This window comes from Triticum aestivum, chromosome 2D (genome assembly GCF_018294505.1).
Source record: "Triticum aestivum cultivar Chinese Spring chromosome 2D, IWGSC CS RefSeq v2.1, whole genome shotgun sequence".
In the NCBI taxonomy this organism is placed as follows: Eukaryota; Viridiplantae; Streptophyta; class Magnoliopsida; order Poales; family Poaceae; genus Triticum; species Triticum aestivum.
In genome coordinates, this window is record NC_057799.1 from 245720517 (window position 1) to 245732546 (window position 12030).

A 12030-nucleotide genomic window follows, 5' to 3' on the forward strand; every position below is an offset into this window, starting at 1 on the left:
AATAGATAGGGGAAAGGCGGCCACCATACCCTACAACCAAAATTGGCTCACCGGAGCCATCCGGGTGCAGCGGTGAGGCGGCAGACATCCTCAGTCGTTGTCGGAGACGAGGTCGATGTACATGTCGTCCTGCGCCTTCTTCTCGCGGCACCATGTGTCTTGGTTGTCGACGAACTCCTTCTCCTTCACGAGCCAATGCTTGAGGAGGACGTCGTCGAGGTTCGCAAGCGACCGCCGACGCTGCCCCTGGTCCTCCTCCCACGTGCCGCAGGCCATGATTGCCCGCTCAAAGATTTCCACCTCGCCCAGGGGGTGAGGAAATCCTCCGGCCCGATGACACCACCGCCTCGCAGCACCGGCTCCGCCTCGAGCTCCCGCTTCACCACGCGGAGGGCCAGGAGATCCACCGGCTCCCTTTTCACCGGTGTGATGACCGCGTGCGAGGACTCACCCCCCGGGCGGAGGAGATCAACCTATGCCGGCGGTTGTACTCCTCCGTCTCGCGGCGGAGGAGCGACTCCGGCGGCTGGAGGACGTTGTTGGTGTACTTCCTCGCGTTGTCCGCTCGGACACACCGTTGGCGCTCAGGGACGTCCCTCCTGCCGAAGCTCCACGTTTCGCCCCACATGGTGGCATTCGGCGGCGGGATTGGACTCACCGACGGCGAGAAATAGAAAGGGGGATTGGGGAATCACGGGGAATCACGACGGCGGAGGGATAGGGTTTCGACCCGTATCGGCGCCGCAACCCCGTACATATACCGCGTCAGTGGGTGTGTGTGTGTGGGGGGGGGGGTTGTGGGCCACCATAAAATGGTTTATAGGTCGGATGAGTATACGGGCTCTGTTCTGGCCAAAAAAATGGTCCGAGCCAGTATACTCGCCGGGATTTTGCGGGTCTGCTAGAAATGCTCTTAAATCGCGGTGAGGGCTCTTGACTAGCCTAGTTATACTGTTTCTTAGAGCAACTCTAGCAGACCCCGCATCCCGCCCCGGCCCGCAAAATAACCGCCAAAGTGCGGGTCGGGGCGGGAAAACCTGCCCGATCAGACACTGCATCCCGCCCCGGCCCGCAAATATTTTTGCGGGGCACGGCAAAACTTCTCCCCCAACCTCTAGTTTCACGGGCTGGGAGGCCGACCCGAGCTCAACCCCTATCCGCAGCGAGATTTGGCGGGAGGGACATTTCCGTGCACCCTTTCCCGCTCCCCCACCCTCCGCCACCATTGCCTCGCCTCCGTACGCTCCGGTGCTTCCTCCTCGGCCATCCCTCGCTGCCATGGACGACTCCCTGCTGTCCCCCGTCACTGTCAAGGTCGCGCACACTCCTTCGCCTTGGGCGGATCTCGTCGCCGGCCATGTTGGCCCCGCCGCCGCCGCCCAAGCTAATGTCGCGCCTGCCCGCAAGCGGCAGGGCAACGTGGTCGTGCAGGGCGGGAATCCGGCTACCCCCCCCCACGCGAAGGCCTGTGCTCCGGGCGCCAACGCCGCAGCGCCATCCCGGCCGGCGGCGGAGAAGGTCGGCAAGGCCGCTGGCGTAAAGCGGAGGAAGATTTCGGCTACAAAGAAGCCGCCTTCTTCATCCTCTCACTCCATCCCGAAAAGAGGTGCCCCGGCGATGCCATTCAACGGTGCTGCCCCCCTCCCCCCGCAAGCGAGGTGCTCGACAAAATGGCCGGAAGGTACGTGTCTTCGGTCATGGCGAATTCCTTTCATTTTTCGCCATTTTTTGCGATAGCTCGTGACTTGTTATCGTTTACTATAGCGGTGGTTCGAACAATGTAACCACCGAATTCGTGAACTTGTTGGACACCAACGCCGTTGACATTGATCAAGCCCCGTTCACCGCATTCGACTACAATGAAATGGAGGGCGGCGTGGACAATCATGGTTTTGAGGACGAATTGGAGGAGATCGAAGCGGAAGCGTATGAGCAATCGCAAACAAGAACTGGGAAAAGCCAAAGATCAAATAACTACGCGATCTTGGAAGATCAAGCTTTGATCAAAGCATGGAGTGCGGTGTGTCTTGATGCATGCACAGGTACTTCTCAAAACCGCCAAGAGAATTGGCAAAGGATCGAAGATCAATACTTCCGCATTATGGCAAAGCATCCCAATAGGACTCCACGCACATTTCGGTCGCTTCAAGGGCGTTGGGAGAATATCAAGCCTATGTGCAGCCATTGGGCAGCTTGCTTGGAGCAAGTACGCAATGCACCTCCAAGTGGAACCGTGGAATCCGACTATTTGAGTTTGTTTTGCCTTTGTTCAAGTTGTGCATCATCATATTTGCATCATGTGAAATGATTGCGTCGCTTTGTTCACGTTGTGTAGGACAAGATTGCTCAACATAGATACAAAGACATGAAAGTTTCGGAAGGCAAATTCTTCAAACTAGAGCATTGTTGGGAGTTGCTCCAAAAGTGCGAGAAGTGGGCGTTGATCGACAAAGAATCCCCGCCAAAGAGAGGCTCATTTACAAACATGGATGAAGATGAGGATGATGATGGCCCAAGAAATTTGCACAAGCCCGATGTCGACAAGAAGATTAAGGAGAAGATGAAGAGAGAGCAAGAAGCATCGAGCTTGAGGGAGAAGATTGATGCCATGGTGCAATCAAACGAGTTGATGTTGTTGAAGTCGTTGGAGATCAAGAAAGAGTTGGTCGAGAAGAAGGCAAAGGAGAAACAAGTAAAGTGGCAATTGCTCAAGGAAGAGGGGCTGCGCAAAGCTGCCATTGAGGAGAGAAGAGCACGCGCTGCAGAAAACAAAGCCATGTCCAAGCTGCTCGCCGAAGAGAACAAGATCATGTCAATGAACCGCAATGACATGGACGATCTCACCAAAACATGGCATGATATGGCAAGGAGAGAAATCTTGAAGAGGAGAATGGTTGCGTCGGCCGGTGCGTGCTACAGTTCGGGAGATGTTTTCTCTGCTCCATATGGTGGCAATGTCGATGATTTCGGTGCGGGAGTTGGAACAAGCGCCGGAGGTGGAGTCGGTGGTGGCGATGAACTTCAAGACGGACTCGATGGCGCGGGGTGAAGATCGACCGAGATGGTGCCGGACATGGGCGCAAACTTTTGCAGGGCCCTCTTTTGCGTTTGTCGTACTGAACTTGGCGTTTATTTGCGCGTAAAACTGTGTTATGTCGTTTGAATTTGAACTTATTTGTGGAAACCTATGTCAAATGCGAGAATTGCCGTTTTCTGTTTACGGTTCGTCGCGGCGGTGTCCGAGCAGAACCCGCAGAAGCCGACCCGTAAAAAAGTATATTCCGCGAATATACCTTTTTACTGGTCCGTTTGGGGTCTGCATCTGTGACCGTCCGAGCCAGCCCGCAAAAGCGGTTTTCCACGACGTGCAATCATATTTTGCGGGCCGGCCGGATGCGGGTCTGCTAGAGTTGCTCTTACCTAAAAAAAAGTTATACTGTTTCTTAAATTTTCCGCCTGCTGTTTTTTTCTCAAATTATTAAAAAAAATTCCCTCGTCCCCTGTCCTCTCTGGCTCTCTCTCTCTCCCACCCCTCCTCGGAATCCCACTTCTACCCTTCCTCCCCACCGCCCCCTTCTCCTCTCCATGGCCTCCTCCTCCTCCTCACCCTCCCCGCCTCTCGCCTCTTTCTCCCAGACAAACCCTAACCCTCACGCCGGCGCAGATCCTCGATCTGATCCCTCCATGCCCGCCGCCAGCGACGGCGACGGAGCCTCCCCCGCGTCGACGGAGCTGCAGGAGGAGGCCGAGCTGGCCGCGCCGGGGAAGGAGGAGCTGGAGCCCCCTACACCTGCCGAGGAGACCCCAACCCCTAGGAAGACGCGCCTGCCGCGCGCCTGCAACAGCAAGCCGAGGCTCCCTCCCCCGCCGCCGCTAGAACGGCCGCGTCGCCGAGCTGCAGGGGGTGCCGCCGCGGACGAGACGCCGCAATGCCGCGTGGTGACGCCGCTTGTGTCGGAGCCCGAAGCGCCCGCGGAGCTGGCACGGTGGCGGCTCCGCTGTATGTGGGAGCTCGGCTCCGTCCTCAACTTCCTCCACGTGCGTGTCCCTTTTCTACCGTCATACCCCCAGCGGCCGGCAGCTCGGCGTACTGGGTTTGTTTCTTCGCATAGGCTTCCAGAGCTTGGATTAGGGTTTGACGCGGCTGTAGCACTGTTTCTGGTGGCTTTAGGTGTTCCGCGCTTTGCTCAATATCACGGTGGAGCTCACGGCAGAGGATATCGAGGTGGCACTTATCACACCTAACGGTACTCTATACGATATTCACATGCCGCTGCTAAAGGTGAGCTCCTTACTAACTCGGTTGTTAAGTTTTACATTTTTTTGTGGACCCCTTTCCCTCTCTTCTCTATCTTGTCTGGAATAAGTTCTGTAATTCTCAGTGCGCGGGAGTGCAGCACGGATCATTTTTGGTTCAGGATTAACACAAAATATGCTCTTCTGCTCGCAGGAAGTACAAGCTGTTCATTTTCTTTTTAAGGAAAATTTGGTTCCATGTGGGTCTAGGAATTTACCGCTAATCTTTAGTTTTCTTGCATTAACTATTTGAGCAAATGGTACAGTAGCAGCATGGCTGATGCCCGCTATTTCATTGCTGGAATATACTTCATTCATTGATTTACTAGAGTATATATGTACTCGATCACATGCTCTGTTTAGGCAATACATGTTGTTCAGCCAGCATCTCTAGGATTGGTTAGCATATTGAGTGCCTGTTACGCTCTTCAGCCTTTGATCTATCTTTTATGCTCAAGCAGTCACACAAACTATGAAACATCTTCTCTGGATTCTCATGATTGTTGATCACATGTGCAGTCAATTCCCCCAATAACCCGCATGGCGATGGGGCGAGGAACCTGGGTAACCGTCCTATGTAGAAAACTAAGGGATTGGTGGCATTGGGTATATTACTGATACCGCATGCTGCAAACAATTTAATGCCAGTATTGATATTCCATTCAATTGATAAACTAACAGAGATCCAAACTGCAGGTTGCAGAAGGTGATCTACCAATAGTTGCATCACATGGGTTAGTCCTGTACATAAGAACTGCTTGATCAGATTTTCTGGTTCTGTCTTATCTTCATAGTTTTGCTAATTGTCCCATCTTGTGCAGAGCTGAAATTGAAATGTACAAGGAGCTTGAACCATCGACTCGTTTACTGATCTTGAAAGCGATATGTGACATACGTGTCGAGGTTCGTGCTAATTTTGTTTCCATCCTAGGGAGGCAATGAAGTTTTTCAAAGTGCCAATCTTTTCAAATGTGCATTGTGGTAGAGAACTGTTACACCATTTTGATGTTGTATGTCACATGTGTTTTGTGCTGCGTATATCAATCCGAACTATGACTGACGGTTTGAACCGAGTTCCATTATGTTGATTCAGTTTGTTAGAAAGCTTATTTCACTTATAGATTAAAATACCAACAGTGCAATACGACCAATTTTCGTCTGTTTTGGCATATATTATTAGAAGTTTAGAACTAAGAACTTTGTAAATTTTTGCTGTTGATAAGGCATTCAGATGCCTGGCCAAAGATAATTCTTTAGCACTTCCCATTGTGGATTTCAGCAGCAGCTGCTGTTTATTCTAGTATATGAACTTGACAAAGTTAATGGACATTGTTACTCAGAAGGACACCTTTCGATATTTGGGGTCAATGCTGCAGAAGGATGGGGGTATTGATGAAGATGTGAACCATCGAATCAAAGCCGGATGGATGAAGTGTCGCCAAGCTTCTGGCATTCTCTGTGACAAGAGAGTGCCACAAAAGCTAAAAGGCAAGTTCTATAGGATGGCGGTTCCACCCGCAATGTTGTACGTCGCTGAGTGTTGGCCGACTAAAAGGCGACATGTTCAACAGTTAGGTGTGGCGGAGATGTGCATATTGCGATGGATGTGTGGCCACACGAGGAAGGATCGAGTCTGGGATGATGATATACGAGATAGAGTTGGGGTAGCACCAATTGAAGAGAAGCTTGTCCAATATCGTTTGAGATGGTTTGGACATATTCAACGTAGGCCTCCAGAAGCTCCAGTGCATAGCGGACGGCTAAAGTGTGTGGGTAATGTCAAGAGAGGTCGGGGTAGACCGAATTTGACATGGGAGGAGTCCGGAAAGAGAGATCTGAAGGATTGGAATATCACTAAAGAACTAGCCATGGACAGGGGTGCGTGGAAGCTTGCTATCCATGTGCCAGAACCATGAGTTGGTTGCGAGATCTTATGGGTTTCACCTCTAGCCTACCCCAACTTGTTTGGGACTAAAGGCTTTGTTGTTGTTGTTGTTGCTGCTGCTGCTGTAGTTGATGCTTATCACTACTGAAACAGCTTGGCAAGCGTGAAATAATGTTCATGTGAAAAATCTCAAATTTCTGAACAAAATATGCCTTTTTTTTATCTTGTTAACGCATTATGTTTTTTCTTGTTCTTTTAACCTTGTGGTGTTCATCTGCATAAAACTAAAGTACATATATTTTCCGCATGAAGGACATAACATGTGGAAGATTGACAATGGACTAAAAGGCAGACTTGAACTGGATTAGCTTGTATGTCAAATGAGTAATTTAATTGGCATATTTGGGAAGTAAATATAGTTTTGTAGAGGGGAGGAACTCTGCAATAGATCTTGCGCTTTGTAATAGAAAATTGTAGTGAAGATAATAATTTATAGGTGCTGATTTTTGAGAAAAACCATATGCCTGGTAGCATACAGTTAATTTCTCCATTCCTGTAGAAATTTAAAATAAAGGAGAAGAAAGGCATAGGGATGTGTTTTATTGATACTTCCTATCTTTGCAAGGGATAATTGCAACCACAAGCTGTGAGTTCTATGCTATTTTTGATATGTTCGAAAGTAGGTTACAGTTTAGGTTTGAAGCTAGCTGCATTGCATGTCTTTTAAGTTGGGTGTGATGGCTGACTATTGCATTTTGCAGCAAGATGATATACGCAACTACATTGACACTTCCGTAAAGCGTGGTTACGACCTTTCTACCTTCCGTAAAGAACGAATTGGGGGAGATTCCCTTGGAATCTCATATTGGTGGGTCAAATTTTTTCTTCCGTTTTTTGGCGAAAAGCATTTTGAAAAAAATTCATCCTTCGGATATTTATGTATGGCCCGTGCTAATCTAGTCATGCAAAACAGGTACGAAGATGATCCAATTCTTGGACATAGATTGTATCGTGAAATTAGACGAGTGGAACAGATGAAGAAGGAACCTGGGAAGAGATCGAAGGGAAAAAGAATTTCAACTCCTCCAGTTGTGTCGTATCATTGGGAAACTGTTGCGTCCACTTTTGAAGAATTTGATGATGTTGCAGTAAGTTGAGTTCGTAATATATGCTCCATACAGTTTGTTGCTAAGTTGAACTTGGTATTCCTCCAACAATCCTAATTCTTTCCGCGAACAATACATGAGCATATCTTGAATCAAACATAAACATCGTAGAGGTTTTATAACATGGAAGTGTTCTATGCCGTTATGATTAGGATAGTTGCTACTGACAGTTTACACTTGGTTCTGTTCACAAATTTACCTACTCTATTTGTGTTATGGCTCCTTGATCTGATGTTGTAGCTTAGGCCGGCGAGGAGGCGCCGTGCACAGAACCAGGAGGGTAACGGGTAGAAGATAGAGAACAGGGATAGGGGAGATTTAACGTCATTGATTGCTTCCTCAAACTAACGTGACTGCCTCCTATTATATAGGATGGCTTTGCACGAAACATTATTTGAGCACAAAAAAGACCACCTCTTGTCTAATACGGACTCACCCTGTCCTGAAAACTGTTGCCTACAAACAGACTATATACCAATCAGGTATCAATCCTAACTTGGTATCATCATAGTGACTAGACTTGACCAGCTGGGCTCCGGCTGTAGGTTAAGGCGGGCGCTAGGCACCAACCGGCTGTAGCTAGCCAGGAATCATTGCCCTGATGACTGTCTGATCCAGCGATATCGCTTGTTCGATTCGCGATACGTAGCATGACCCCAACCCCTGACGCTGGCACCACTGATGCTGCGATGCAGCATGGTTGCTTCGCCCCCGTGCGCACACATGGCATGGCCAGCGCAGCACCATTGCAGCACTGCCGGCACCCCATTCCACTCGTCGCTGCACCACACCTCGTCTCCTCGCTCGGCTGACAGCTGTGAGCTGCCGATGGCAGCACCACTGTCAATTTACAGCACAACAGCACACGCTACCACCCCTTGCAGCACCGTCACGCAGCAACACATGCTACCGCCCATCGTATCACTGTTGCGCAGCTGCTGCCCCGCTGATGTCCTCGAAGCACCGGCGAGTTCCATGCGGCTGGAGCACTCGCCGCCTGCTTGTCTCACCCCCGACTTGTTCCCTTGCAGTAGTCTGCAGCACCGCCGGCCTCGCAGCAGGAGTCGCAGGCCGTCGTTCGCAGCACTGCTTGCCTCGTAGTGCTGCTCCCTGCTCGTAGCACCCACGACCGTCTAGCAGCAGCCATCGCCGGCTCGCCGTGAAGTACCATGACGCTCCCGTCACAACAGCCCCTCTACCTATGCTCACAAGCTCGCTGCTTGCAGCATTGGGTGTTCCCGCTCGGTGCTGCGTTGCCACAGTTTGTCGCCGGCTTGTGCGTGCTTCCTCGCGGCCTTGCATGTAGCCCTGGCTAGTGCCCCAGCTTGCAGCACACCGCTGCCCCTACACCCACCCCCACGCAGCACCCCCGGTCGCCTCATGCACAGCATCGCGGCCATGGCTCTGCAACATCTGGGGGCCCTTTCAACGGTGAATCCGCAGCAAGGAAGAGGATGGAGCGGTGGTTGCTGCAGCACTTGCAATAGCGGCGTCGGTTCGGCGTGCTTCCATCACCGGATGGCCCCCCTTGCAGCAGCCATGGTGGCGGTGGCGTGTCGTTGCAGCAACCATGTGTGGCGGTGGTTCGTGCTTGCAGCAGCGGGGTGGCCCCAAGCAGCATCGACGGCTGTGGCGTGCTGCGCCTGGTGGTTGCCTGCGAGACAGAGAAAGGGATGGGCAGATGATGAGGATGGAAGACAATAGAGATAAGGCTGGCAATTCTGAAAGCGGCGACGTGTGGGGTCCATAACAGACCTGGCCCAGAACACACCTGGCCGGCGCGCGACATGGTTTGTCATAAATGCTGGGAGCCAAGAGAGACCGGTTGGCGCCGCACGATCGCACGAGATCCAGCAGTGCCCGAGGTGGCTGACGGGGCAACTGTGTAGTTGGTTGAAAAGCAATTTTCGTTGGTTAATCCCCATATAACATTTCTCCCTTGCGATACAGCTTGTCCTCGAGTTGAAATGAGGGAAATGCCTCCTTGAATTCTCCATTGGTTCCCATGTAGCATGGTGATCAGCTCGCCCTGGCCACTTAACAAGGATGCCAAGTGCCACGACGAAGCGAAGTCTGCAACACCTTCTCTGGAACAGGGAGAGCACACCCATCTTCAATGGGAGGAAGTGTCCGTGACTCCAAGTTGGACATGCGGGTGGCTAAATTGCAAGGTGCTGCTCCCGCACCTGTTGTTGGTGCTGGCGGGCACTTCCCTCCTGTTGCTTCTGTTGCTTCTGCCAGTGTTCCATGCGGGACATCATCTCATGCATGGAACATTGCAGCATCCGGGTTTATGGACCTCCATCTTCAGAACTTGTCATGGTCTCTGATACCAAGGTGTTATGGCGCCTAGACCTGGAGTAGCTTCCGGACCGACCGGAGGCTGGCGAGGAGGCACCGTTGACGGCGGACAGTACCCGGAGGATAACAGGGAGGAGAGAGAGCATAGAGATAAGGGAGATATAACTTTATTGATTGCCTCCTCAAACCAACGTGATTGCCTCCTATTGTATAGGATGGTCTTACAACACACGCTATTGGAGCACAAAAAAGGACTATGCCTCTTGTCAGGGTCTTGCCCTTGCGTAAAGACTGTCGCTTAAAAAAGACCATATAGCGATCAGGTACCAATCCTAACCAAGCAGACGACTTAACCAGCTTGGTGCGGCTGTAGGTTAATCGCCACATAGCAATTTGGTTAGTATCTTATGCATATGGTAGTATTACCACAAGAAGTTGTGGCTAACAGTTTTTAATAGGGAGTGCTACGCGTCCGCCGGGTGATAAACCGATTAGATTGGCCGCCTCGACGGCCATCGGATGCCGCTCGAAACAGCCGCCTGATCTACCGTCCCAGCCAACTAAGGACCTTTGCAACAGCGAGTTGCGCTCATGGGCTTTGCAACAAGGACCATGTTGCAAAGGTCTACCGCACTGCTGCCCCGCCATGGCCTAAGTGCCTCGGCCATGGAGCGCCGCTGGCCACTGGAGTTGTCGCGTCTCCTCCGACTCAGCACCCCGAGCAACTGCCTCTACTCCAGCACGACGACGACGAGTTCCCACGTCGGGCACTCCTCTGGCGATTTCCGCAACCGAAGCTATGTTTTTGGAACATGCGTCGTGTTGCAATGCTTGGCCTCGTATATAACATCGGGCCCTCCTCCGGCGCTTTCTGCAACCGGGGCTATGTTTTTGAACAAGACCCCTGTTGCAGAAGAAAAAATATTCATCATTGAACCGTTTTTTTCTTTCTGAAACAAGACCCCAGTTGCAGAAACCTTCTGAAACTAGACCATGTTGCTGAAAAAAACTTCACCACCGTACCCTTTTTTCTCTTTTCAAACAAGACCTCCGTTGCAAAACCTTCTGAAACAATACGCTTGTTGCAAAAAAAAAAAAAGAACTAGCTGCATGGGACTTGTGGCCAGCACGAGCGCTCGATCGCGCTCGATCAAGATCCATCTGACGGCTGCACAGGCGACAGACGCTGTGCGTGCATCAGCCGGTTTGAGGATAGCATTTTCCTTTTAATAGGGAGAAGAATGACGGAGACAGATTTTGATGTGCCTGCCAGTTCATTGTATGGATTGATCTACATGAGTACATAAAGCAGACACTCGATAGAAGAGAAAGCATGGGGTATTAAGTAAAACTTAATAACATGACATACCTGCAGCGCGCTTTCTTATGTGATATTACTGCCGTATATAACTGATTCCTAACATTTCTGGACTTGCCTGAAGTTTTTAAGCATCTCGAATATTGTGGCACCATCTCGTATTCAGTTGTCAGCCCACGTGTTTCCATACTGTGTTAATGTTAGACAATATAAGGTTGTAATTGTGTATATACCTTAATAATGTGCCAAGATTTACCTAATTGTGAGTACAGTTGACTAATTTCCATGGAGCTCAACAAAGTTAACTCAGAAGGAAATGTTGACATGGAATGTTAATCAGCTTCTATTTCTAAGTTAATTGTCATTGTTAATCTTATTATTCCCTTGTTGATTAGTTATAGTAACTTTTCTGTCTTGTCTTATTTAGGAAAAACTATTTTCTAGTCGGAACAGGACAGAGGTTTCCCTTGGCAAGAAGTTGAAGATTGAATATCTTCCAGAGATCGAAAAGATTCATAAAGTACATAGCTTGTTTAACTCGGCCTAATATGTTTGTTTTGCTAGCTGATAGCTGTTTTGAACCTGTTAATCACAACCATTTTATTGCACAGAAGAAGGAGAAGATGCTCAAAAAGCAACAGAGAGAAGCTCTCCTCCTCGATAGTTACTTGACATCAGATATTACCACTGGTCGGTCTCTTCGTGATAGAAAGCCTGTAACATATACTTTTGGTAAGTCCCCACTGAACTAAGCATTATTGTTTGTTCAGATCTAATTCTAAACTGTAAACATCACTCAAGTTGGAATCTGAATTGCCCGTCTTACACAGGATGGTGTTATCCCATTAATACATCTTCTGAATGCTGCCTAGCTAAAATTTCCTTATTGTTTTGAACACAGTGGCACTTCTTGTAGGGCCTGTTTGGGACTGCTCCACTCCACCAAAATCAGCTCCATTCCGCCAAATCTACTTTGGAGCAGCTCCACCCAGGAGTTGCAGCTTTACCATAGAGCACTTTATTCTGTTTGGCTTCCAGCTAGCTCCAGCTTCAAGAATGGAAAA

General features: G+C 50.0%; 1 protein-coding gene across 2 annotated transcripts in view; it reads left to right on the forward strand.

The window, feature by feature from the left end:
- The first annotated feature begins 3550 nt into the window (after positions 1–3550).
- The window catches only part of LOC123052680 (DDT domain-containing protein DDR4), a 12953-nt gene continuing 4473 nt past the window's right edge, over positions 3551–12030 (forward strand). The window contains exons 1-9 of one of the 2 annotated variants that reach the window (XM_044475979.1): positions 3551–4038; positions 4172–4282; positions 4816–4902; positions 4993–5030; positions 5118–5199; positions 6943–7049; positions 7155–7329; positions 11394–11486; positions 11581–11698. In XM_044475979.1, coding sequence (XP_044331914.1) covers positions 3586–4038; positions 4172–4282; positions 4816–4902; positions 4993–5030; positions 5118–5199; positions 6943–7049; positions 7155–7329; positions 11394–11486; positions 11581–11698 — 1264 coding nt within the window. In that variant the 5' untranslated portion in view covers positions 3551–3585. Of the gene's footprint in view, positions 4039–4171; positions 4283–4815; positions 4903–4992; positions 5031–5117; positions 5200–6942; positions 7050–7154; positions 7330–11393; positions 11487–11577; positions 11699–12030 lie in introns of both variants that reach the window. The other variant, XM_044475978.1, reaches the window with a different exon arrangement.